At 54.1% G+C, this 25,564-nt stretch overlaps 1 protein-coding gene across 2 annotated transcripts in view; it reads left to right on the top strand.

The window, feature by feature from the left end:
• The window catches only part of LRP5 (LDL receptor related protein 5), a 122,486-nt gene that overhangs the window by 75,891 nt on the left and 21,031 nt on the right, over positions 1 to 25,564 (top strand). For both annotated transcript variants that reach the window (XM_018043250.1, XM_018043251.1), the window contains exons 8-14: positions 5,662 to 5,878; positions 7,609 to 7,898; positions 10,493 to 10,719; positions 11,901 to 12,085; positions 17,278 to 17,601; positions 19,734 to 19,933; positions 24,204 to 24,412. In XM_018043250.1, coding sequence (XP_017898739.1) covers positions 5,662 to 5,878; positions 7,609 to 7,898; positions 10,493 to 10,719; positions 11,901 to 12,085; positions 17,278 to 17,601; positions 19,734 to 19,933; positions 24,204 to 24,412 — 1,652 coding nt within the window. The remainder of the gene's footprint in view (positions 1 to 5,661; positions 5,879 to 7,608; positions 7,899 to 10,492; positions 10,720 to 11,900; positions 12,086 to 17,277; positions 17,602 to 19,733; positions 19,934 to 24,203; positions 24,413 to 25,564) is intronic.

Raw genomic sequence — 25,564 nt, forward strand, 5'->3', positions numbered from 1 at the left:
CGTGTGCACAGCCCTGTGCGCACGCCGTGATCGGGCAGGGTCCCTGGGTGGCAGTTTCAGCCGTTCCTGAATAAGAGCAAGGTCGAGTCTTGGCCTCTGTGGCCTTGCGGTATCTTCTCAAGCTTCCTCCCTGGGGCTTCCCTGGTGGCTAAGACCGTAAAGAATCTGCCTGCCAGGCAGGATACTGGGATTCAGTCCCTGAGTCGGGAAGATCCCCTGGAGAAGGGAATGGCTACCCACCCCAGTGTCTGGAGAATGCCGTGGACAGAGGAGCCTGTCGGGCTCCAGTCCACGGAGTCACAAAGAGTTGGACACGACTGAGTGGGTAACCCTTTCAGTTTCACTTCTCCTCAGGGTTGCTCTGACACCCGGCGGCAAGAAGCAGAAGTCTCATGGGCCGACCCCATAGACCTGTTTGGCCCATCTTTGAGGCAGGAAGTGTCACTTTTGTGTGGGTTACCTGGTACTTGCTGGAAGCCCTAGGGGTCACCCGGACTCCTTGCGGCTCCCACCCCCACCCCGATGCCCTGGGGAGCTGATGTCCTTGCAGCCAGCATCTACAGTCACGGTGGATGCTGGTGGGAAGTACCCAGCGGGGATTGTCCCCCCCAGGGGGGCAGGTGGGCCAAGGAGGATTTACAGACTAGGATGAAAATACATCGGTCCCCTGCTCCTGACATTTCCTGAGTTGGTGGAGGTGACTTCCAGCACACGTGGAATAAACCCTTATTGGAGGAGCGACGGATGGGCTGTGTGTCCAGGTCCACGAACCCTGGGGAAGAAGGGTGCAGGACCCCTGAGCAACGGGGCCACAAGCTCTGCGGGTATGTGTGGGTATGTGTGTAAGATCTTTTGAATTACATGAGTCAAAATAACCAGGGCAGTTTTAATTTGGGTTTTATGTGAGTATAGTTATTCCATCAGAGAGCAGAACTCTTTTTCCTTGTTTTTTGTTTTTCCAGTTATTATTATTTTTTTTAATGTAGGTTATTTCTAATGTCTTTATCAAATTTATTACAACACTGCTTCCTTTTTCTTAAAAATGTTTTGGGTATTTTTTGGCCTCGAAACATGTGGGATCCCAGCTCCCTGACCAGACATCGAATCCACACCCCCCTCATTGGATGGTGAAATCCCATCCACTGGACCACCAAGAAAGTCCCTCTTTTCCCTTTAAGAGTCATGCTTTCAAAGGATTGGTCCTGGGAATCACACCCCTTTGCATGGCTAAGTGCTGGAAACAGCATTCAGTGTAAGGAAAGTGCGCTTCAGATGACTTTTCGGGGTCCTCTGGTTTGCGGGTGGCCATGCAGACCCCACAGCAGTGGGTCCTGCCCCTTGGACGTGGCTGAGGGTGAGCTGCTCTGGGGTCTGCCCACCCTTCCTCCCTGCGCACAGCTGTTGTTCTGCAGGTCGGGCAGTGAGCTGCTCGGGGGATGGGTGTGTTCTTCCTGCTACCCCCCCCCCCCCCCCCCCCCCCGCTTCCCCTACCTGAGACCTGGGGCTGGTGTGTTAGGTCAGCTGAGCATAGGAGGCCGGAGGCCTAGAGGTCAGAGAGAGCACGCTGCACGCGGGCCCCTTCCACATCTGGCTTGGCCATTTGGACATAACTTCCTGGAGGCATCTAGTTTCCTTTCCTGAAAATGAAGGGCGGGGAACTTCTCGAGCAGGGGTTGAAAACTGTGGACCGGAGGCCAGACTGCCTGATTTGTGCCACTATCAAATGCTTGGGGGTTTCTACACTTAGCTTTTTGCTGACCTGCGTGGCTCGTGGGATCTTAGTTCCCCGACCAGGGATTGAACCTGGGCCCAGCAATGAAAGTTCCGAGTCCTAACCACTGGACCGTCAAGGAATTTCTTACAGTTTTAAATGAAAACAGTCAAAGGAGTAGTATCTCATGGCATGTGAAATTTATATGAAATCCCAATTCTTTTGTTTTTTGCACAAATGAAGTGTTATTGGGACATGTTCCATTCCGTTCAGCCGCTTAGTCGTGTCCGACTCTTTGTAACCCCGTGGACTGCAGCATGCCAGGCTTCCTGTCCCGGAGCTTACTCAAACTCATGTCCGTTGAGTTGGTGATGCCATCCAACCATCTCATCCTCTGTCGTCCCCTTCTCCTCCTGCCTTCAATCTTTCCCAGCATCAGAGTTTTTCCCAGTGATTCAGTTCTTCACATCATGTGGCCAAAGTGTTGAAGCTTCAGCTTCATCATCAGTCCTTCCAATGAATATTCAGGACTGATTTCCCTTAGGATGGACTGGTTGGATCTCCTTGCAGTCCAAGGGACTCTCAAGAGTCTTCTCCAACACCACAGTTCAGAAGCATCAATTCTTCGGCACTCAGCTGTCTTCATAGTCCAGCTCTCACATCCATACATGACTACTGGAAAAACCAAAGCTTTGACTAGATGGACCTTTGTTGGCAAAGTAATGTATCTGCTTTTTAAAAAAAATATAAATTTATTTATTTTAATTGGAGGTTAATTACTTTACAATATTGTATTGGTTTTGCCATACATCAACATGAATCCGCCACAGGTTGTCTCTGCTTTTTAATACACTGCCTAGGTCAGTCATAACTTTTCTTCCAAGGAGCAAGTGTCTTTTAATTTCATGGCTGCAGTCACCATCTGCAGTGATTTTGGAGCCCCCCAAAATAAAGTCTCTCACTGTTTCCATTGTCTCCCCTTCTATTTGCCATGAAGTGAGGGGACCAGATGCCATGATCTGAGTTTTCTGAATGTTGAGTTTTAAGCCAGCTTTTTCACTCTCCTCTTTCACTTTCAACAAGGGGCTCTTTAGTTCTTCTTCACTTTCTGCCATAAGGGTGGTGGCATCTGCATATCTGAGATATTGGGACACACTCACACTTATTTTAGGCTTCCTCCGTGGCTGTTTTTCTGTGGCAATAACCTTATGGCCTCAAAGCCGAAAATATTTACGCTTCTTTTCAGAAACTGCTTGGTAGCCCCTCTCCTGGACGGTCCGCCTCCCGTGCTCTCTCCCGGCCCCCATGTTGTCAATCTCCCAGGTTCAGATCTGTTCTCTCTGGATTCTGTTCTGATGCGTTGCCCACCCCGGAGGCTGATGGATGGGTTCCTGTGTCTGTCTCCTCGCCCTCCATAGAGGGCCAAGGGAAGGTGGGGGTCCCCAAGTTGGGCCCAGAGGGAGCCTGGGGGGCTGACATGTGTCTCGCTGTAGATAGGCCGTACTCGTCGGTTCCAGGATTTGGGAAAGGCCTGGCCCAGCAGAGTTACTTTAACAGATGTATTGGGTTTGGTCAAGGTGTGCTGAAAGCTGCTGTGAAAAAGGCTGCTGTGGGATCATTTATTTTCTTGAGTGTTCGAGTCTTGATGTTCTTCCAAGTTGGAGGGCTTGCTCGGTGTTTCATGGGGTCTGTAATTGTGCAGAGAGTAAGCAGGGAGGCCTTCCGAGGCAGAGGGGTGCCCTGCCAGCCCAGAGCTGCAGGTCTGTGCTTGTGGTGGGAGCCACCAGCCTGGCCCTGGGGAGCAGCTCACAGCCTCCCCCACTTTGTTCTGGAAAACCGAGACGGCAGGGTGGGGGCGCACAGGCAGAAACAGGGAGGTGCTTCTGGGCAGCATCCGCCCCCCTCAATCATCCTGAGTCTTCCATGGGCTCACGTTCATCATTCCTAAGCTGGGAAAATGTACTTCCTCACGTCGGTCAGTGGAACGTGAGCTCACTTATGTCTGGAGTGGAGTTAGTAAAGGAAATGAAGAAAATGTGGACCCAGAGAAGGACGAGAAAAGTCTCTAAAGAGACACTGCTGACCCTCCGGTGTATAGCAGGCGAGTCTTTACTTTCCAGATGTGGATTGTTTTTGTTGTACTGATCTGTATCCACAGCCCCTGCCTGGCCCTGGGTATTCAGTGTCAGAGAAGGAGCAGGCGTGTTGCCTGTGTGTTTGTGAGTGTGAGACGGGCCGTGTGTTCTTGGAGACGCTCTTCCTCTTGCTGTGCACTTCCTCAGGAGAGACCCCTTCCCAGGTCCAAGCGCTGTGTAAAGCGTGTGTTCACCATCTTTACGTGCCTTCGTGTTGTGGGGCCAAAACCAGATCCAGCACCCTAGACCAGCTTGGAGTGTTCCTGCACCCGTTGTCTGACCCCTGCGGCTAACCCGCGGGCCAGGAGCGGAGCCCAGAGCTCTACCCAGAAATCCTGCTGCCCGAGGTCTGCAAGCCAGCTCGTGACACAGGAGATGGTCCCTCACCTGGGCGGCTCATTGTGCCCCTTGGGGGCCTGTACCTGGCCTTCCAGTTCTGATGTACTTGCCCCTGGTTGGGGCCCAGCCACAGTTTGGTTAAGTTCCCGGGGTAACTTAGCTGCTCCCCTTAATTACAGGTGGATAGACTGAGGTCTGTGGGGTGCAGGGACTCGGCCGTGGACAGAGCAGGGGTGGGGTCCCTGGTGCCTGCCCCGCCCCCCACCGTTTGACCCAGCAGTTTTGAGTTTTGTCCGCTGCTGTCCAACAACAGAGGACCAAAGTCTTTTCTGTTCAAGACGTTCCCGATCTGTCTTACGTGTGTACCACCTGCACAACAGAAGGCTTGGATCCTCTCTGATGAGCTGGAAATGTAGTCTGGCTGCAGGAGGCCCGTTGAGACTTGCCTTTAATTCATCGTGTCTCTTTGGTCCTGGCCTGAGAGCCCAAAGTTCGGATGCTGCGTTTTCGTCGTCTTCCTTTGCACATCAGCCTCTATTGGACTGTCTGTCATCACAAGCACGTCTTAGTCTGTTGTCTGTGTGTTTCGGTTGGTTAAGGCGTTCTTACGTTTGAAGGTACTTTTCTCGTCTGTGGCTTTTGTGGTTGATGCTTTTAATCAGCACTGACTCTTCAAGAAGAGTCAGAGTCAGAGTCTTTTACATCTCAGAGTCAGCGGCCACCATCGTGTGTCTGCGGGGGCTTCCCTGGTGGCTGAGCAGTAAAGAAGCCACCTGCCAACACAGGAGATGCAGGTTTGATACCGGGGTTGGGACGATCCCATGGAGTAGGAAATGGCAACCCTGTCCAGTGTTGTGCCTGGGAAATCCTGTGGTCAGAGGAGCCTGGTGGGCTATAGTCCGTGGGGTCACAAAAGAGTTGGGTAGGACTTAGCGACTCAACAACAAGTATGTCTGGGGCTGGATATCGGCTTAGAGCTCTGAGCTCAGACTTAGAAGCAAAAGTGTCCTCCGAGTTCACCTGGTCCTGACCGAGCAAGAAATTAGTCCACAGGCAAGTGGGAGGCCTTGTCTGGGTTAGAGTGTTCATGCTCCAGCCTTTTGAAACTGGGCTCTGTGTCGGGGGTGGTGATCAGTGCCTTCTCATGCTGCGTCTGGGCAGGCATCGCTAATCAATGAGCCTATCCCCGGTCGGAGACCCTGCACCTTGGTACTCCAGGCAGCCGTGGCCAGTCGATCCGCGATGGTGAGGCAGAGGATGCGTGTTTGCCTTGCCTGCCCCTCTCAGCACAGCATGCACACCCAGGTCGGGGAGGCAGTAGGGAAGAGGCCCTGAATGGCACCATCACTGAAGACGTCATTCCTCCAGCTGCCTCAGTGACACGGTGCCCAGCCTGGCCAGATGCTGCTGGGGCCCGTCCCGTTCCAGGCCGCTCAGGCCCGAGGCTGGCTCAGCCCCGTGTCTGCCATCCTGCAGGTGATCAACGTCGATGGGACCAAGCGGCGGACGCTCCTGGAGGACAAGCTCCCGCACATTTTCGGGTTCACGCTGCTGGGGGACTTCATCTACTGGACCGACTGGCAGCGGCGCAGCATCGAGCGTGTACACAAGGTCAAGGCCAGCAGGGACGTCATCATCGACCAGCTGCCCGACCTGATGGGGCTCAAGGCCGCGAACGTGGCCAAGGTCGTCGGTGAGTCCGGTCAGCTTCCACCCTGGGGCCAGCCCTGCCACAGGCTGGTGGCTCCCCTTTGCCACAGGCAGCTGAGCTGGAGGCTGAAGCTGGGGGTGTACGTGCCGGGCTGGGGCACCTGCTCTGGGGCTGGACAGGGCAGGAGATGGTGACAATACCAGGACATGGGGTGGGGTATGGACCCGGCACAGTGAGTGGGCACGGCTGGCAGTAATTGCTCTCACGGTGGCTAACACTTGCCTACTGTGTGCCAGGCTCTGGCTAAGCATCTTAGTACAGCCCTCTACACTAATGACAAGGTGGCCCCATTCGTACTGGGGCATACAAATGGGGGCCAAGCTCAGGACTCACACCTGGGGCTGCCCCGACCTCATTGCTGGGCTGGGCTGAGATCGTTGTCCAGTGTGACAGGCTGGACCCTAAAATGCACACCGTTTATCTAAAAGCTGGGATCTGCAGAAAGTTCCCTGAACACAGTGACTTGTCTCTTTATGACTAGGATCCCCAGTGCAAGTCCACAAGCTGCACTGGGGACAGCAGTGTCCAGCTGTGCCGGGGAGACAGAAGCGGGGATGGGACAGTGGGCTCTGTGGGGACAGGGACTCTGTCCCCACCCGGGGTCCCGGTGCCTAGTCCTACACCTTCTCATCAGAGACAGTTAACCTTCGCTGGAGGGAGGGACGGGGGACTGACCAGAGAGGCCCCAGGGCTTGGCCTCAAGTTGCTTCTGGTCCAGTGGGTGAGCTCTGCTGCCAGGCTGGTGAGTAGAGCTGAGATGTGAAAGTGATACCTGGCTTTAAAATGCAAGGGAGGGGATTTGAGCATGGAATTTGGGGAGCAGTTCGGGGGCAGGGTCTGCCTGGCAGAAGGGACAGCTGAGCATGGGCCTGGAGGTGCGGCCTGAGGGGCACTTGAGGGGTGGGGCGGGGACAGTGCACCCCTGTCTCCAGGAGAGGCCTTTGGTCTCAGCCTGCCCTCCTGAGACCAGATGATGGAATCAACACACTTGGTTTATCAGCCGCCTTGGCAAGCATGCTCTATCTACGGCAGAGCGTGAGGCCCACCAGTGAATGGGTGTTTGAAAAGCAAAGAATAAAGCCTCAGAGATAAGAAATGCGATGCCTCCATGGGGGGTGATTTAAAGTTGAGAAATTGGGTCCCTTCCCACCTCTCTCTCTCTCTCGTCGGGATTTACTGAGAAAGATGGCAGAGAGGATTTCTTTTTTTAGCTGAAATATTTAACATGAAATTAAAGCCAATTTTAACAGCACTGCGGCAGAGTGAGTCTAACAGGCTGGCCCAAAATAAAATGTATGCTGACTACCGTCTGCTGGAATAAGAAACAGGCGCCTTGGGCCGTGCTGGGTGAATCTGAGATTTCAAGGGCGCTGAGAATGTAGGGGACTCAGAGGAGGAACCATCTGGGTGGTGACTTGGGCTGCAGTCTGGTTGGTCAGCAGGCAGGGAGGCCAGCCCAGTGGGCAGGGGGAGCAGAGGGCGAGGCGTCCCCAGGCGGCCTTGAGGAGGGGGGCGTTCAAGTGTGCAGGGAGGCCTGGGGCCCGGAACCTTGCTCCGTCCTGTCCTTGAGCCAAGGGGGACCTGGGTTTCCACCAACCCTACCTGCTGTCCCCTAGTGGTGCCTGGGGGAAATGAAGCCACATACAACCGGGGAGCCACTGCCCCCCCATTGCAGGGCCACTGGGGCCTAGAACCTGTGTCTTTCCGTCCAGGAACCAACCCGTGTGCGGACAGGAACGGGGGCTGCAGCCACCTGTGCTTCTTCACGCCCCGCGCCACCAAGTGCGGCTGCCCCATCGGCCTGGAGCTGCTGAGCGATATGAAGACCTGCATCGTGCCCGAGGCCTTCCTGGTGTTCACCAGCCGGGCCGCCATCCACCGGATCTCCCTGGACACCAACAACAACGATGTGGCCATCCCGCTCACGGGCGTCAAGGAGGCGTCTGCCCTGGACTTCGACGTGTCCAACAATCACATCTACTGGACCGACGTCAGCCTGAAGGTATGGCGGTGGGGTGTCCTGCTGTTCACCTCTCCTGTGAATACCTGCCGGCGATGGTATCGCCTCAGAGGCTTAAAGAAGGCTTTCTTTTTTTAATAGGGGGGCTTTCTTTTTTCTTTTTGGGGGGCCATACCGTGTATGATCTTAGCTGTCCAGTCATGAGAGAGCACGATGCGTGATCCCCCTGTGTTGGGAGCAGAGTGTTAACCCCTGGACCCCTGGGAAATCCCTTAATGTATTTTTTTAATGATTTATTTCTCTGGCTGGGCCAGGACTTCGTTGTGCAAGCGGGATCTTTGGTCTCAGCGCGTGGGATCTAGCTCCCCGACCAGGGGTTGAACCCAGGCCCCCTGCATTGGGAGTGTGGAGTCTTAGCCCCTAGACCAATAGGGAGTCCCAATAGTTTTGTTTTGTTTTTTTAATTGAAGTTTAGTTGCTGTACAGCGTCGGTAGCGAGAGCACGGTATAGTGATTGACCGTTTTGAGAGCTTATACTCCATTTATCGCTACTGAAATTATTGGCTATATGCCCCGTGTGGTCCAGTGTATCCGTGTAGCTTATTTTACACCTAATAGTTGGTGCCTTTTACTCTCCTACCCTGGTGTTGCCCCCTCTTCCCTCTCCCCACTGGTATCCACTGTGTCTGTGAGTCTGCTTCTTTTTTGTTATAGTCACTAGTTTGTTACAATTTTTAGATTCCCGGATAAGTGATACGCCACAGTATTTGTTTTTCTCTGTCTGACTTATGACAAAGCATAGTACCCTCCAAGTCTGTGCATGTTGTTACAGATGGCAAAATTTCATTCTTTTTTATGGCTGAGTATCAAAAATTAAAACAACTCTAGGGAGTTCCTTGGTGGTCCAGTGGCTAGGACTCTGTGCCTCCACTTCAGGGGGCACAGTTTCTATCCCTGGGTTGGGGAACTAAGATCCCGCAAGCTGCAGGGTGCAGCTGAAAATAAAGTTTTAAAAATTAAAACAAAAATTAAAAAAAATATTTATTATGGCTTGATTCAAACCAGTAGAACACTAGTGAACCCGTGTTAATACCTAAGCACGAATGATTACAATGAGCAGATCCGGTGGACACACAGGTGGCTATTTCTAGAGTGATTATGTATCCATGTGTCTTTTGCTTCATTCCACTCACTCCCTCACAAGGGCCCACTTACTTCACAAACTTTCTTTGTTCTGGGTGCTAATGTAAATATCCTGGATAAATACAGGGGAGTCTCCTTTATCTTCTCAAGTAGAGTTTGGCAAACTGGTCCTTGGGCCAGCCTCCTCATTTTGTCAGTAAAGTTCTATTGGAACAGTGGTGCCCATTTGCCTGTGGACCATCCGCACCTGCTTTGTACCGCTGTGGTTGCGTGCTGGTTCACTTCAGTCGTGTCTGACTCTTTATGACCCCAGGACTGTAGCCCACCAGGCTGCTCTGTCCATGGGATTCTCCAGGCAAGAATACTGGAGTGGGTTGCCGTGCCCTCCTCCAGGGGATCTTCCCAACCCAAGGGCGAACCTGCATCTCTTGTGTCTCCTGCGTTGGCAGGCGGGTTCTTTACCACTAGCGCCACCTGGGAAGCCACTAGGTCAGTGGCAAATCCATGGACCCTGTGATGCCTGAACTATTTACCGAAAACATCCTCTAACCCCTGTTCTAAAGCACGGGACAACTGCAACGGTGTCATCACCTACCTTTTATTCTACCATTGGTATTACCTGGTTCATAAGGTTTTTTTCTGATTTTAAAAGTCATAGGGTTCACTGTAGAAAGAGAGAAAAATATACAGAAAAAGTATAAAGAAAAAAATAAAACATCCACACCTCCATCATTTCAAGTCAGCCGCTGACGTCATTTTAGTGTGTTTCCTTGGATTTTCCCCTTTGTTAGTGTTTCTCATAATCAGTCATATGCTTCATAGAATTCTGTATCCTGTGGTTTTTTTTTTGTCACATTATAACATATTTTGTCAAGCTATTACAAACTCTTTAACATAATTCTTTAAATGTGTAAATTATTTTACTCTGCATATATTTCTTAATCATTGCCTTATTTTAAATGGCCTTCCAGTTTTTTTCCCAACTCTAACCCATACCACAGTAACAGATATCTCTGTGTATAAAGTCTTTTTGTATTTTCTTTCCTTTGAATAACATTTCAAGAGGAAGATTACTGGGTGAAAGATCCAACGATTTCTTTTTTAGGATGTAACTATTCTGAAGGGTCCTGAGACATGTATATATAATATAGCTTATATAATGATATATTATTTTATAATTATGTGCTATTATATAATATGTTTACATAGTTTAAAAAAGTATGTATCATATATATATATGTATATATATAGCCAAATTGTTTCTTTTAAAAAGGTTGTGTTTTAAAAGTTCCCTTAAAACCTCAAATGCTGAGGGGGAATAGATAGAAGAAATAAAAAGAATAGAAACTCAGATGTTGTGATCTGGCCCCTCATCAGTGGCTGGTCAGTTGCTGATAGTGGTTATGGTTAGCAGTCGCTCCAGCATCGCCTGGTGAGATGTCTGCCGAAACCCTGGTTCCTAACGGGTGGCCTCTCCTCCTCCCCGCTCCCAGACCATCAGCCGGGCCTTCATGAACGGGAGCTCCGTGGAGCATGTGATCGAGTTTGGCCTCGACTACCCAGAAGGCATGGCTGTCGACTGGATGGGCAAGAACCTCTACTGGGCAGACACTGGGACCAATAGGATTGAAGTGGCCCGGCTGGACGGGCAGTTCCGGCAGGTCCTCGTGTGGAGGGATCTAGACAACCCGCGGTCACTGGCCCTGGACCCCACCAAAGGGTAAGGGCTGCTTTGCCAGCCTGTGCGGCCATGCCCCCACCACCTCTCCACACCAGCCAGTGCAGTGATGCCCCGAGGCACACGGCTGCCCGCTGCCCGTCAGCGCCGCAGTTGAGAGTAGTAAGGACCGCTGTGAGCTTGGAGGTGGCTGGGACCAGCAGGACTCTTGGGGGGTCATCTGGTTCATTTCACAGTCAGGACACTGAGGCCCAGAGCAGAAGCAGGAAGGAAGGGAGGCCCCCATACCAGGCACTGCCTGGGCCCTCTCAGGGGAACCTCTCGTCAGAGCGCTCAGGGGCCTTGCCAGGGAGGGTGTCTTTGTACCTGATTTCACTGATGCAGAAACTGAGGCTCGGAGAAGCTCAGTGACTGAAGGTCATGTCAGTGGGCCAAGAAGTCCTGTCCAGACCCCTGTCCGGAGCTTCTCCTCCTGGCCTCGTGCAGCTGCTTGGCTGCAGATTAAACCCTCCCTTGCGAGGCACATGCTTTGATCTGTCAAGCAGCCTGGGGGCCCTGTCCTGGGGCCAGAGGGCTGGGCAGCGCGTTCCTCTGCCTGCAGCGCTCACCCCGTAAAGCATCAGTGATGTGTAGGGAGCACCCCAAACCCGGCCTGCTGCGTGCTGTTAGGGAAGGAAGATTTCTGCAAACAAAGGGAGAGGCCCAGATTTCAGTGAAAGAACCAGGTAGCGCAAGTCTGAGATGGAGGTGTCTTCCCCAGAGCTGCTGCTGAAGAGCCAGGAAAGAGGACCTTTGGTGGAGGTGGAGCCAAGTTCGAATCCCGGCCCTGCAAAGCCTGTTTGTCTCGGGGGTCTTGTTTTCTTCTTTCTTTGAGCAAAGGGACTGTACGCCCTGATTGGCCCACATTCTCCTGTCCAGCCTACTTAGCATTTGTCCCTGAAACGGGGTCCCCGCCCGGAGGTCCTGGCACATGGCCACCACATTTGTGCATGTGAACAAGAGTATCAGGGCTAAGCTTGCAGGAGGGCTGCTGTGCAACCCCAGGAGCCAGTTCATGGCCACTCCTGGAGGGACAGTGGGCTGGGGGGGCTCCAGGTCTCCCCTCGTCCCTGCTTCCTATACGATGCCTTCAGCACGGCCCAGAAGATGGCGCCAGGCAGGCTTCCTGCCCTGACTCGGGGTGGACACGCTGACGGCACCCGCCCTGCTCCCGTGTCTTCCAGCTACATCTACTGGACTGAGTGGGGCGGCAAGCCCAGGATCGTGCGGGCCTTCATGGATGGGACCAACTGCATGACACTGGTGGACAAGGTGGGCCGGGCCAACGACCTCACCATCGACTACGCTGACCAGCGTCTCTACTGGACGGACCTGGACACCAACATGATCGAGTCGTCCAACATGCTGGGTGAGAGCCGGTGGGTCCTGCCGGGAGGGGGCGCCCCTGGTGGGGTGTCAGCCACCCTCAGCCCCCAAGGCATTGTGCCCTCGGGCTTGCAAGGTGTGGACGGGCCCCAAGTCCTGACCCACCCTGCCACCAGAGGTGTCCCTTTCTGCCGCTGCTGACGTTGCATAGAGGCCCTGGTGCTGACAACCGGGTCCAGACCAACCCCAGGCCAGGATTCTAATCTGACCTGACACCACAGAGCATAGGTTTTCAGTGATGGGGAAACTGAGGCCCTGGGAGATCACAGGACCTGTGTAAGGTCACCGAGCACTGCTCAGCCCCCAGGACCACATGCTCCCTCTCCATCTGACCCTGAATTCCTCCTGGGTACCAGGTATCGTTCTGGGGCCACTCAGCACCCCGGGATGAGATTAAAAACAAAACCCAGGGCTTCCCTGGTGGTCCAGTGGTTAGGATTCCACCTGTTAACGCAAGGACACAGGTTCAGTCCCTGGTCAGGGAAGATTCCACGTGCTGGGGGACATCTAAGCCCCTGGGTGACTAAGCTCCTGCACCACAACTCCTGAAGCCCATGCCCTAGAGCCTGTGCTCCCAACAAGAGAAGGGAGTGCTCCCCATACACGGCAGCTAGAGAATGCCCACAGGCAGCAACAAAGACTCAGCGTAACTGAAAACACATAAATAAATAAAAAGCCAGAAAAAAAAAAACAAACCTTATTCCATATCACCTAGCTGTGAGGGCAGGATTGGAACCTAGAGCACGACTGGACTTCTTGGTGGTGGAGGGGGGTGGCTCTCTTGGGTGGTACCAGTTGGTGGAGCTACTGTGTGCGATTGAGAGAATTTGGCTGCCTTCCTTACCGCTGCTGCTGCCACCTGTGGGCCCACTTTACAGATGAGGAGACTGAGGCCTTGGTGGGCCGAACCGCTTGTCGCAGGTACTGTGTGAACAGCGCCAGGGCCAGAAGCTCTGTGTCCTGGTTTCTGCTTGCAGTGGGGCTGCACTCGCCCTGCACACTGACTGTCCTGGTTCGTGGGGCCCGGAGCGAGGCTTGACTGCGTCTTCGAGGCCACCACGCCAGCCCCGCAGGGAGTTATAGAGGCTGGTGGCAGGTGGGAGACTTGTTGCAGCACAGCTGTGGTTGCCCGAAACAATTAAGCTCCCTGATTACCCCAGAGTGATGACACACTCAGAGGAAAGCCAGTGAAAGCCCTGGAAACCCGCCCAAGCCTGCAGGCCGAGGGCAGTGGGTGCATCCGGCCGGGCTGTTTGCTGCCGTGGCAGGTTTCCCGCTGAAAGCACAGATGTGTTCAGAGCGCTTGGTTAACAACAGGGGAGGCCCCCGTGGGAAGAGTGCCTCTGTGTAAGAGCTGAGTGTGGATTGTGAGCCTGGGTTTTGTTTTGGTTTTGTTTTTTTTTTTTTTACTTTTTTCCTTTTAAAAAAAAATCATTTTCAAAACATTATTTCAAATCGTGCCATAGATGATTTCCGTTCCGCTTCCTCCTGCTCCCACATAGGAGGAGCATGTCCACACGTCTCTGATTTGTTTTCATGGGCTTCATTGTTTTAAAAACTATTTATTTGGCTGTATGGGGTCTTAGCTGTGGCACGGAGGATCTTCCTTCGATCTTTGGTTGCAGCACGCAAACTTAGCTGTGGCATGTGGGATCTAGTTCCTGGATCAGGGATTGAACCCCAGTCCCCTGCATTGGGAACGCAGAGTCTTAGCCCCTGGACCACCAGGAAGATTCCCATCATTGGCATCATTTTTACCATAAAATAGAGCATATGTGTATATGGGTTCTGCAGTGACTCAGCAGTAAAGAATCCGCCTGCAATGTAGGAGATGCAGGTTTGATCCCTGGGTTGGGAAGATCTCCTGGAGGAGGAAATGGCAACCTGCTCCAGTATTCTTGCCTGGAAAAATTCCCATGGACAGAGTAGCCTGGCAGGCTATAGTCCATGGGGGTCACAAAGAGGTGGACACGACGGAGTGACTCGGCATGCACACAGAGCTTATGTGAGGTGTTCGCACAACACACACTTTGCCGGGGGAAGACTTAGGACCCCACACCGGGGTCGAGGTCGAGTGTCCCCAGGCCCCGCACGTGCTCTCTCCCTCCTGTGGGGCTCAGCCCCACTCTGTGCCCTTTCCACCATGCGCCGTCCCAGTCGGCCCTGAGCCTGCCTGTTGCCGCTGTAGCCCTGGCAGCTGCCCACAGGTGTGTGTGTTCCGCACGTGGCTGCCCAGTGGTCAGACCCTGGTTCATTTGACAAGTCCTCTGCTGCTGGCGTTAGCCTGAGCAGCCGTATCCCCAGATGGGGTCAGTGGGCTACAAGCAAGGTGTGAGCCTGGCCCCCTCCCTTCCGGGGGCTGCTGCCTGGGCCCAGTGCCTTTTCCATCTTCTGGAGGCTGCCTGCCTCCTTGCCTCGTGGCCCCTTCCTCCAACTTCAAAGCCAGCTGTAGCGACCAGCCCCTCTCACTGTCCTGTTCTCTCTACCCTTGTGTTTACACCGGGTGTCCTGGGATAATCCAGGATCATCTCTGCAGTTCAGAATCTTTAATTTAGTCACACCTGCAAAGCCCCCGGCCATGTAAGGCATGATGTTCACAAATCCTGGAGATTAGAATGTGGACCTCTTTGGAGAAGAGGGAGTGAGTGAGTGAAAGTCGCTCAGTCGTGTCCAACTCTTTGTGACCCCATGGACTGTACAGCCCATGGAATTCTCCAGGCCAGAATACTGGAGTGGGTAGCCTTTCCCTTCTCCAGGGGATCTTCCCAAGCCAGGGATCGAACCTAGGTCTCCCACATTGCAGGAGGATTCTTTGCCAGCTGAGCCACCTGGGAAGCCCAAGAATACTGGAGTGGGTAGCCTATCCCTTCTCCAGAGGATCTTTCCTACCTAGGAATCGAACCGGGGTCTCCTGCATTGCAGGCAGATTCTTTACCAACTCATCTATGAGGGAAGCCCTGGAGAACAGGGATTAGAGTGTTATTCTGCTCATAACTTCTTCTTGTTCAGTTGCTGAGTCATGTCTGAATCTTTGTGACCCAATGGATTGCAGCACTCCAGGCTTCCCTTCCTTCTGTCTCCCAGGGTTTGTTCATATTCATGTCCATTGAGTAGGTGTTGCTATCTATCTCAGCCTCTGCCACCCCCTTCTCCTTTGGCCTTCAGTCTTTCCCAGCGTCAGGGTCTTTTCCAATGAGTCCCACCTGGTTCCTCTGTCCATGGAATTCTCCAGGCGAGGATACTGGAGTGGGGGGCTTCCCAGGCGGCTCCATGGTAAAGAATCTGCCTGCCAACGCAGGAGACACGGGTTCCAACCCTGGTCTGGGAAGATCCCACATGCCTCGGAAAAACTAAGCCCATGAACCACAACCATTGAGCCTGTGCTCTAAAGCCCACGGGCCGCGACTGCTGAACCCTCGAGCCTGTGCTCGGCAGCAAGAGAAGCCGCCGCAGTGAGAAACTCACTGCAGCGAGAGCACTGCCCCTGCTAGAGATGCCCGGGAAGCGAGAGAAAAGCTGAGAAAACAGCTAGAGAAAAGCCCGGGCAGCAGCGAAGGCCCAGCACAGCCAAAACCAGGTAAACAAATACAAGGAATACCGGACTGGACAGCGGCTCTCTTCTCCACGAGACCTTCCCGACCCAGGGACTGAACCCGGGTCTCCTGCACTGCACGTGACTTTCACCAAGCACTTATTTTGTACTGGCATTTTGACCATTCTACATGCATTCTACATGATCTCACTGAATATTTATCACAATGATAATCACAGACCTCACTGATTTTTTTTTTATCATAATTTATTACATTTAAGTATCACGGATACCCATGAGGACACTCTTTTCGTTTTTCAGTTCCTTAGACTGCACTGGCTCTTTGTTGAAGCATGAGGGATCTTTAGTTGCGGCCTCCCTGGTAGCTCACTGGTAAAGAATCTGCCTGCAATTTGGGAGACCTGGTTCGATTCCTGGGTCGAGAAGATCCTCTGGAGAAGGGAAAGGCTACCCACTCCAGTATTCATGGGCTTCCCTGGTGGCTCAGACAGTAAAGAATCTACCCAAAATGTGGGAGACCTGGGTTCAGTCCCTGGCTTAGGGCAATCCCCTGGAGAAGGGAAAGGCTACCCACTCCAGTATTCTGGCCTGGAGAATTCCATGGACAGCATAGTCTATGGGGTCGCAAAGAGTCAGACGCGACTGAGCAGCTTTCACTTGCACTTTGTGACGTCTAGTTCCCTGACCAGGGATTGAACCCAGGCCCCCTGCATTGGGAATGCAGAGTCTTAACCGCTGGACCGCCAGGGAGGTCGTGAGGGCACTCTGGAGAATACTCACGTTGCAGATGGGGAGACTGAGGGTCAAGGAGCTTATACAGATTGCCCGAGGTCATGTGATCAGTGGAGGAGCAAGGGGACCCAGGCTGAATCCAGAACCTGGTTCCCATCCCTGTGGTAGACGGCTAGGCAGACTAAACCTAGTTTAAAAGATTTTATTGACATGCAGGGAACTGAGGTTCTGCAAGCCTCATGATGTGGCCAAAATAAAATGAAATATTTTCTGACATACAAATACAGTCAAGTGCCAAAAAAGTGGTCAGGCTGCCGAACTTTTACATACTGATACGTGCATATCCACAGGAGCATCAACATAGGCTGGGCGGCTGCCGTGCAGATCGAAGCGAGGAAGTTTCCAGCCCCCGAAAGGCTCTTAGTCAGTCTTACCCCATCCGGGCTCACCGCTGCACTGATGTCTGTCTACATGCTCTAGTTGTACCGTTCTGGAACTTTCTATCACTGGCCGGACGGCGTGTGCTCGTCAGCATCCGGCTTCTTTCTATCTAATGACTGAGATTCTGTTTTACGCTGCGTCATTTCCACGGCCTGAAGATTGTACCATGTTTGTTAGACCCATCCTGCTGTTTGGGTTGCTTCCTGCTGTGGCTGTCACACACAGTCGCCGCTGCACACAGTCTCATCTGCGTCGTGTGGGGGAACACTCTCTTGTGCAGCGGGAGGGGAGTTGCCTGCCCTCAGGGTAGGTGCACATCCAGGCTCAGTGGGCCCTGCCGGTTTCCCAGAGTGCTTGCACACTTTACCAGCCTGACGCAGGTGGCCAGGCTGTGGGTTGGCGCCCGTGCAGGGCCCTGGCTGACGCCGCGCCCCCGTGTCTCCGCGCAGGTCAGGAGCGGGTCGTGATTGCGGATGACCTCCCGCACCCCTTCGGCCTGACCCAGTACAGCGATTACATCTACTGGACAGATTGGAACCTGCACAGCATCGAGCGGGCCGACAAGACCAGCGGCCGGAACCGCACCCTCATCCAGGGCCACCTGGACTTCGTGATGGACATCCTGGTGTTCCACTCCTCCCGCCAGGACGGCCTCAACGACTGCGTGCACAACAACGGGCAGTGTGGCCAGCTGTGCCTCGCCGTCCCCAGTGGCCACCGCTGCAGCTGTGCCTCGCATTACACCCTGGACCCCAGCAGCCGCAACTGCAGCCGTAAGTGCCTCGCTCTCCCCCTGCCCCTCACTCCCACATGAGATCCGCCTGCCTCTGACAGGTAAGGCAGAAAGAAGCGTCTTATCTGGGGTGCACGTGGGCAGTTGGGCAGGTTGTGCACTGCACATAAGCATGATGTTACCTGGAGGCTCAGGCTGGGTAGAAGCCCTGTTGCTGCATTAAGACATGATTAGATGGGCCAAGCCCTCACCTGACACGTCCCAGGGGAGGCTCTTTGGCTGTGAAAAACAGTCTCTGTCACTTATAGATTTGGGCACTGTTCCAAATGCTTTTTATGGCACTTAATCCTCCAGTCTTGGAGAAGGAAATGGCAACCCACTCCAGTATTCACAGAGGAGCCTGGTGGGCTTCTGTCCATGGGGTCGCACAGAGTTGGACATGACTGATGTGGCTTTAGCGGCAGCAGCAGCAATCCTCCAGTCTATGGGATAGGCAACATCACTGTCCCCATTTCACAGACAAGGACCCTGAGCACAGAGACACGTAGTTACCCACCCAAGGCCACACAGCAGTGAGACTTGGAACCAGGTCTGAATCCAGGCAGGCTGGCTCCAGAGTCCCCGTCCTGACCCCTTACTGCCAGCCTCACGTCCACTTGTGTGATCCTCACACTGACTCTCTAAACGAAGCCAGCCTTTTTTCTTTCATTCCGGTACTCAGAAAAGCGAGGTTCAGAGAAGGTTCAGAGAGCTGGAGCATGACTTCCCCACAGCCCACAGGGAGAACAGACGTGTCCTGTTGGCAGGCTTTTCTCCTGTGACATCACCAGAGCGCTGGTTAGAACTCGGCCTCTGAGCAGCTGTAGACAGTTTACAAAGCTCTTTGTCACCCGGGGCCTTGTGTGAGCTTCTCACTGCCCTGGGCGTTGGGAGGGCTGGGCGTCCACGGTCCAAAAGTGTGGATGAGGGACCCACAGCCTCGAAGGGCGGAGGCTTGGTGGCAGTCCTCGGCGGGTACGTGATGGGCCGGGGGCCGCAGCTGGGACTTCTCACTCCTGGGCTCCCTTTGGTCCTGTTGTCCAATTTCTGGGGGGGCCATAACCTCGAAGAGTCAAATGGAGGTGCAGGTCATCCACCCTCCAGAGGGGATGTGAGCTGGGTGCCGGCTCGCACGGCTGCAGACCCAGGGCCATGATTGGCTCCCACGGCTGCAGACCCAGGGCCATGATTGGCTCCCACGGCTGCAGACCCAGGGCCATGATTGGATTCACGTGGCGCAGCCGTAGCTCTAACAGTGGCCTGTGCACGTTCTGGGTCCTGACAGCCCCGAGGAGCGCCCCCTCCTGGTCTCACTGTTGACACGGTTTTCGGCCGTTCCCTGGAGCTCATAGAAGCTCCTGAAGATTCCCACAGTCACCAGAGCATTTCACACACTTGACAGTCTGAGGCTCACTGCCTTTCCCTCCTTCCGACTTAAGTCTTGATAATCTAAAAAGAAATGGAGGCCTTCCCTGGCAGTCCAATGGCCAAGACTTTGCCTTCTGGTGCAGGGGGTGTGAATTGGTTGGGGAGGTAGGATCCCAAGTGCCTCTCGGCCAAGAAAACCAAACATGAAACAGAAGCAGTATTGTAACAAATTTAATAAAGTCTTTAAAAATGGTCAACATCAAAAAAAAAGTGTTTTTTTTTTTTTTTTTTTAATGAGGGGCTTCCCTGGTGGTCCAGTGGCTAAGACTCTGCTTTCCTGATGCTTAGGGCCTAGGTTAGACCCCTGATCAGGGCACTAGTCCCACATGCATCAACTAAGAGTGTGCATGCTGGAACTGAAGGTCCCACACGCCTCAACGAAGGTCCGGTGTGCTGCAACGAAAACCTGGCACAGCCAAGTAAATGTTTTTCAAAAAGAAATGGATATCTAGTTTTAAAATAACAGATACACTTATAATAAAATACTGAAACGACAGAGACACGTGTAACACGGAGAGTCAAATTCCTCATAGTTCCCCCGCCCCCACCAAGAATCGACTGTGACTTCCCAGCCGTTTTCCACGTCCATCTCATAGGTACACACACGGACCTACTTTTTATCATAGCATGCTACGCCATCCTCCCCAGCCCCTCTCTCTTTGGCTCTGACACTGACCGGCGGCCCCTCTGTCTGCCCCCCTCCAGCGCCCACCACCTTCCTGCTGTTCAGCCAGAAGTGTGCCATCAGTCGGATGATTCCTGACGACCAGCACAGCCCGGATCTCATCCTGCCGCTGCACGGCCTGCGCAACGTCAAGGCCATCGACTACGACCCGCTGGACAAATTCATCTACTGGGTGGACGGGCGCCAGAACATCAAACGAGCCAAGGACGACGGGACCCAGGCAAGTGTGCCTGTTGGGAGTGCTGGAGTGTGGAGGGGCGGCCGGCGGGGTGCGCTTCCACAAGGAGCTGGCCCTGGCTGCTTCCAGGCCACCACCACCCCCTTTTCTTAGCAGAGGGGGTGCCAGGGAGCACAGAGGGCGGTAGGTGATGATCTGGGCCCCAGTTATGTCCTTGGGTGGCAGGCTGAGTCGTGTGAAACCCTGAGATGATGACTCTATGTAGAAACTGGATTTTGCAGTTGTTTACAGAGTGCTGGTGGATGTCAAACCCCATGGGGTCTTTTTTTTTTTTCCCCTTTCCACAGTGGTTTTGTACAAGGACAGTTGGTATTGGTTATTCTAGGTTTATTTTTTATTTCAGAGGAGTTGTATACAGTCATTTCTGCTATGAAGCAGTATGTGTGTTTCTGAAAATCACCGCACGGCGTAAAATGGTGCAGAACAGACCCCAGGGTTGATGGGGCAGGGTGGGGGACAGGAACACAGCTCTCAAAACTCCATCAACGACAAACTAAGCAAAAGAGAGGAACCTGGCGATGCAGGGGCCCCGCCCTGCCCCTTAAATGGTTCAGTACGTAAATGCTACAGCAGATACGGCCCTTGACCTTTCAGAGACCTGAAGCTGGCTGAGGAGACGGGAGCCGGAGGGCTGCGGCTAGTGGGTTTTGGTGGAACTGTGGAAGGAGGGTGGCCTGAGATGGGACGCAGCGTTGAAACCCCCGCATGGATGGTTTGGCTCCTGGTGCTTGGGGTCTGAGGGGTGCTGGAGGTGTGTATTCACTCACCCCTGCTTAGCACGCTGCCAGGTGCGTGCTCTGCCCTTACTAGTGTTTCTCCTGGGTGGAGTTGTGCAAACTTGAAAACCACGCTGTGCTGAAGTTGTCCCTGATATATCACAGTGTGGGAGCGGAGGTGCGTTTTCCAAACCTGAGTCTAGCAGAGCTGACTGCTTTCCTAGTGTTTGTGACCCAGGCCAGGAAGGACGTTGTTGCTGCCGCCTCCGGGCTCATCCGGCGTATCCAGCCGTGTGACAGGGAACTGTGGCCGGAACCCCAGTAGGACACGCCTGCCTGGCCATGCCAGTTTCAAAAGGCTCCTTTCACAAAAGAGAACCCAGCCGTCTCTTTCTCGATGAAGTAGTCACTGGAATAGCTTATGTCATCATGGGGAAGTCTTGGCACTATCATGATAGCAAGGCTGTTTTGTGTCAGGAGGGATTTTCAGAAGATCTTCCTGTCTGTAATGTTAAGTGTTTCTGTTCCCTGCCTCAAACTGGGTACCAGGGCTGCCTGTACAGCTGGGCAGCACGAAATATGTCATCCAGCAACAATGTCAGGTTAACCATCCTTTGACTGTGTGTGTCCTTGGTGCATGGTAGAAGCTCCAGCTATCCCCAGATGGGAGCAGAGCCTGGGGAAGACGGTGGGAATGGATTTCTTTCATCTCTCTCCGGCTCAGGTGACAGTGAGTTTGAGTCCTTTGGAGAACATGAAGTGTTAATTGATGGACTGTGGCTTCCCTGCTGAGAAAGTTGCTGGGTGAAAATTGCCTGCAAGTCCCAGGGAGAGGCGTTCTTTTGCATTCTTTATGGTGTCTGCAAAAGTGGGGGAGGACTTTGAAGAATAAGACCCTTTTAAGAGCACTTAATCTAGAGAACATTCATTTCCCTCCCTACTGAACTCCGTTTTCCTGTGGCTTTGATTATCTGGAGCACCACCCCCACCCCAAGGACGGTGTTGTTCATTGCTAGTTGCGTGCCCAGGTGCGTCTGACTCTTTGCGGCCCCATGGACTGTAGCCCACCAGGCTCCTGTGTCCATTGAATCCTCTAGGCAAGAATACTGCAGTGGGTGACCCAAGGATTGAACCTGCGTCTCTTGCGTCTCCTACACTAACGGGTGGATTCTTTTACCACAAGTGCCGCCGGGGAAGCTCGTTATTATCTACTTGGCTTTTGTTTTTCTAGTTAATATTTTATGCTTTCGTTGTGGTAGACATACATTGCGTAAAACGTACTATTTTAGCCATTTTTAAGTGTACAGCTCTGTGACATTAAGTACATTCACACTGTTGAACAGCCGTCACCACTGCCTGTCTCTGACGACAGTCTGTCCCTGTTAACACTAACTCTCCACCCCCCTCGTCCTCCCCCGTCCCCGGCACCCACCATCCTGGTTTCTGTCTCTCTGAATCTGACAGCCCTTAGGTCCTGCATATAGTTAGAACCGCGCGATCGATGTCTGTCCTTTTGTGACTGGCTGATTTCACTGATTACAGTGACCTTGAGGTTCATCGTGGCAGGTATTGGAATTTTCTTCCTCTTTAAGCCTGAATAATATCGCCCTGCGTGTACAGAACACGCTTTGCTTATCCGTCCACCCACCAGTGGACACGGGCTGCATCCGCTTTGGGGCCACTTGGTTACGGGCCACCCTGTACTGTGAGGGGGCGGGCTGTTGATGGCGACATTGAGTTGGCTTCTGTTAAGACCTTTGGCGCTGGCACTGTGCTGTTCCTTACGTTAAAGCCGGAGTTCGGGCTTTATGAAACCGGCCGGCCCTGTAAGGTTGGTCTCCTCGTTCCTGTCTGCCCGGGGAGGGACGTGGGCGCTGTGTTATTACACCATGCCCTTTTCTCCCCTGGTTGTTCCGATGAGTGTGTGCCCGGCCCCCACATACCCACCCTTCACGGGGAGCCTGACTCTGGCCAGGGCTGGCTGGAATCTTGCTTTACTCCCAGGCCGTCAGCTACACTCATTTGTGGTCTTTGGCCACAGAGCTCCGTGGCTCCTGAGAGAGGAAGGCGCTGTTTGGAGTTGATGCTTGCTTCCCAGGATGTGGATGTTGTCACCTGCAGAAATGCAAGTGGCGCACTTCTAGCTGTCCAGCAGGGCCGAACCAGAGGCTGCCGGGTGTGGAGGGCTGGGAGGGTGGGGGGGTTCCTCTCCAGCTGGGTCCTAGAGGCTGGGCCTGGGGAAGGGGGCTTCCTGTTGCCTGCAAGCAGCCTCTCCCCACCCTGGTGACTTGTTGTTTTATTAACGCCTGAAAAGAGGCAGATAAAGAGGGTCTGCGATGAACTGTGGTCAGAGCATCATTAGAAGAGGATGGCCTTCTCAGGAGAAGGGGCTTTTCATCCAGACCATTGGTGGCAGCAGCCCAGGAGCTTGGGAAGCCCCTTTGCACCAGGTCAAGTCACCCGAGCACCCAGGGGGACCACATCCACCAGGGGGTCGGGCTCTGGCCTGGAAGGGAGATGAGGGGCGCTCCTCCTCCAGCATCAGTTCATGAAATGAGGTCCCCCCTTGAAGGGATTCTCTGTCGGTGACTCTGAGAGCCAGGCTCATCCCTGAGATGCAGTGAATGGCATGAAGTTGGGCAGAGTTCCCAGGAGAGGCTCGGGGTGGAGACCCAGAGGGATAACAGCCTCCGAGAGGGGCCCGCACTGCCCCTGGGCTTCCAGGATACACTGCAGGTCGGCCCTGTACCCTCACCTGCCCTTGAGCCCCACCCCCAGCTCTGGCCCTCAGGGAAGAGACGGAGAGGGGGACCTCCAGGCTGGACACCCATTATCCCGGCAGCCTAAATTTTTGTTGTTGTTCAGTCGCTCAGTTGTGTCCGACTCTTTGCAACCCCATGGACTGCAGCACACCAGGTTTCCCTGTCCTTCACCACCTCCCAGAATTTGCTCAAACTCATGTCCATTGAGTCGGTGATGTCATCCAACCATCTCATCCTTTGCCGCCCCCTTCTCCTTTTGCCTTCGATCTTTCCCAGCATCAGGGTCTTTTTCAGTGAGTCAACATGTCACATCATTTGGCCAGAGTATTGGAGCTTCAGCCTCAGCATCAATCCTTGAGTACTTTAAAAGACAGCAAGACTTGAGAGTCTTAGTCCAAAAGCCTGGGTCTAAGGAAACAAGAAGGGAGGAGATGCCTTGAGCCGGGGGCCTGCAATCCTGGCTGACCACTTGGCCACCTGGCAGTCCCCCTCTCTGCAAGCAGGCCCGGGCCGGCCAGTGGGGGTGGGATGGCTACCATCTGGGTCCTGCGCTGTCACCAGTGGCTGGGCCTGGCCCAGAGCTCATGGTGAGAACTCCCCTCGAGGCTGCGGGGGAGCCCCTTCACTCTTAGGTGGATGTGTGGACAAGAGCTGGTTGGAAAGGAAAGGTTCCAAACAGGGTTGAGATTTTGATGCTTGCTGTGGACTGGGGCGGAGGCCTCCGCCCTCCCCGCCTCATCTCCAGCGGATGCTCTTTTCTTTACTGTCTTACAGCCCTTCGTTCTGACCTCTCCGGGCCAAAGCCAGAACCCGGACAGGCAGCCGCACGACCTCAGCATCGACATCTACAGCCGGACACTGTTCTGGACGTGCGAGGCCACCAACACCATCAACGTCCACCGGCTCAACGGGGACGCCATGGGCGTGGTGCTGCGGGGGGACCGCGACAAGCCGCGGGCCATCGTCGTCAACGCCGAGCGCGGGTGCGGGGGCGCCGCGGGCTGGGGTGCTGTCCCTGCAGGGGTGTGCCGGGCACCCTTCCCATGCATGCTGGCCTCTCGGGCCAGGAGGGATCTTCCACCCCCTACACGCCCATCCATCAGGAGCTCCCCAGGGTCCCTCGCCAGCGGTCGGCGGGGTGAGGAAACACCAGCTCATTCCCAGTCGTGGGGAGGAGGCGGAGACCCCCAGGGACGGCCTGGACTGAAAGCCTGTGCAGGGGTGGGGGCTTTGTCGAGAAACAGGCAGGATGTGAGCTCTAGTTCATAGGTGTCAGACCATCCCATCGAATTTGAGCCCTGTACAGCCATCCCTTCCATCGCATCCCAGGTGGTGCAGGTAATTCACTTGCATAGGTCCCACTATGGGGAGGTCACTACCTGACTGGGAGCTTCTTCCTTCCGTGAAGCTCCCTGACGCTCTGTCAGCCCTCAGGTTCTCTGGTAGGCTGAGACATGCGGAAAGATGTGGAGGGTCCTGGAGGCAAGGACCAGGGCAGGGGGGCACCCAAAGCCCCATGACATGAGGTTAGGAGCGTTTGGAGGTGGGAGGCAGGAGCGTGGTGGTCACCCCAGATAACCCACAGGGCTGGCCTTTCGGAGCCAGAGTCAGACCTGTCCAGGCACTGTGTGCTGGAGCTTCTACCCAGGGGCTGTCGTGCAGACCCGAGTTCAAATCCCAATTCCATCACTTACGGCCTGTGTGACGTGACCTCCCAGGGACTCAGTTTCCTGGTGAAGAGAGCGGGGCGTACCAGCCATGCAGCACCCGGGGGCTCAGTCAGTGCTGGTGGTTTTTCAGGAACCAGAGGAGGGGCTGCCACAAGTGACCGCAAACCGGGTGCTTCAAACACGGAGGCCTGTTCTCCTGCAGTTCCAGGGGCCAGAGTCAAGGGCAGCGAGGCCGTGCTCCCGCTGGAGTCTGTAGGGGAGGCTACTTCCTGCCTCACAGCTTCGGGGGCCCTGGGTGCTCCCAGGCTTGTGACCGCGTCCCTCCGCTCTGTCCACGTCATCACATGGACTCCTCTTTGTGTCCCGTGGCCTCTTCTCTCTCTCTTAAGGCCACTCTCACTGGCTGAGGGCCCTTGCACAGCATGCGGGATCTTAGTTTCCTGACCAGGAATTGGACCTGTGCCC

The sequence above is a fragment of the Capra hircus genome, chromosome 29, assembly GCF_001704415.2.
Source record: "Capra hircus breed San Clemente chromosome 29, ASM170441v1, whole genome shotgun sequence".
In the NCBI taxonomy this organism is placed as follows: Eukaryota; Metazoa; Chordata; class Mammalia; order Artiodactyla; family Bovidae; genus Capra; species Capra hircus.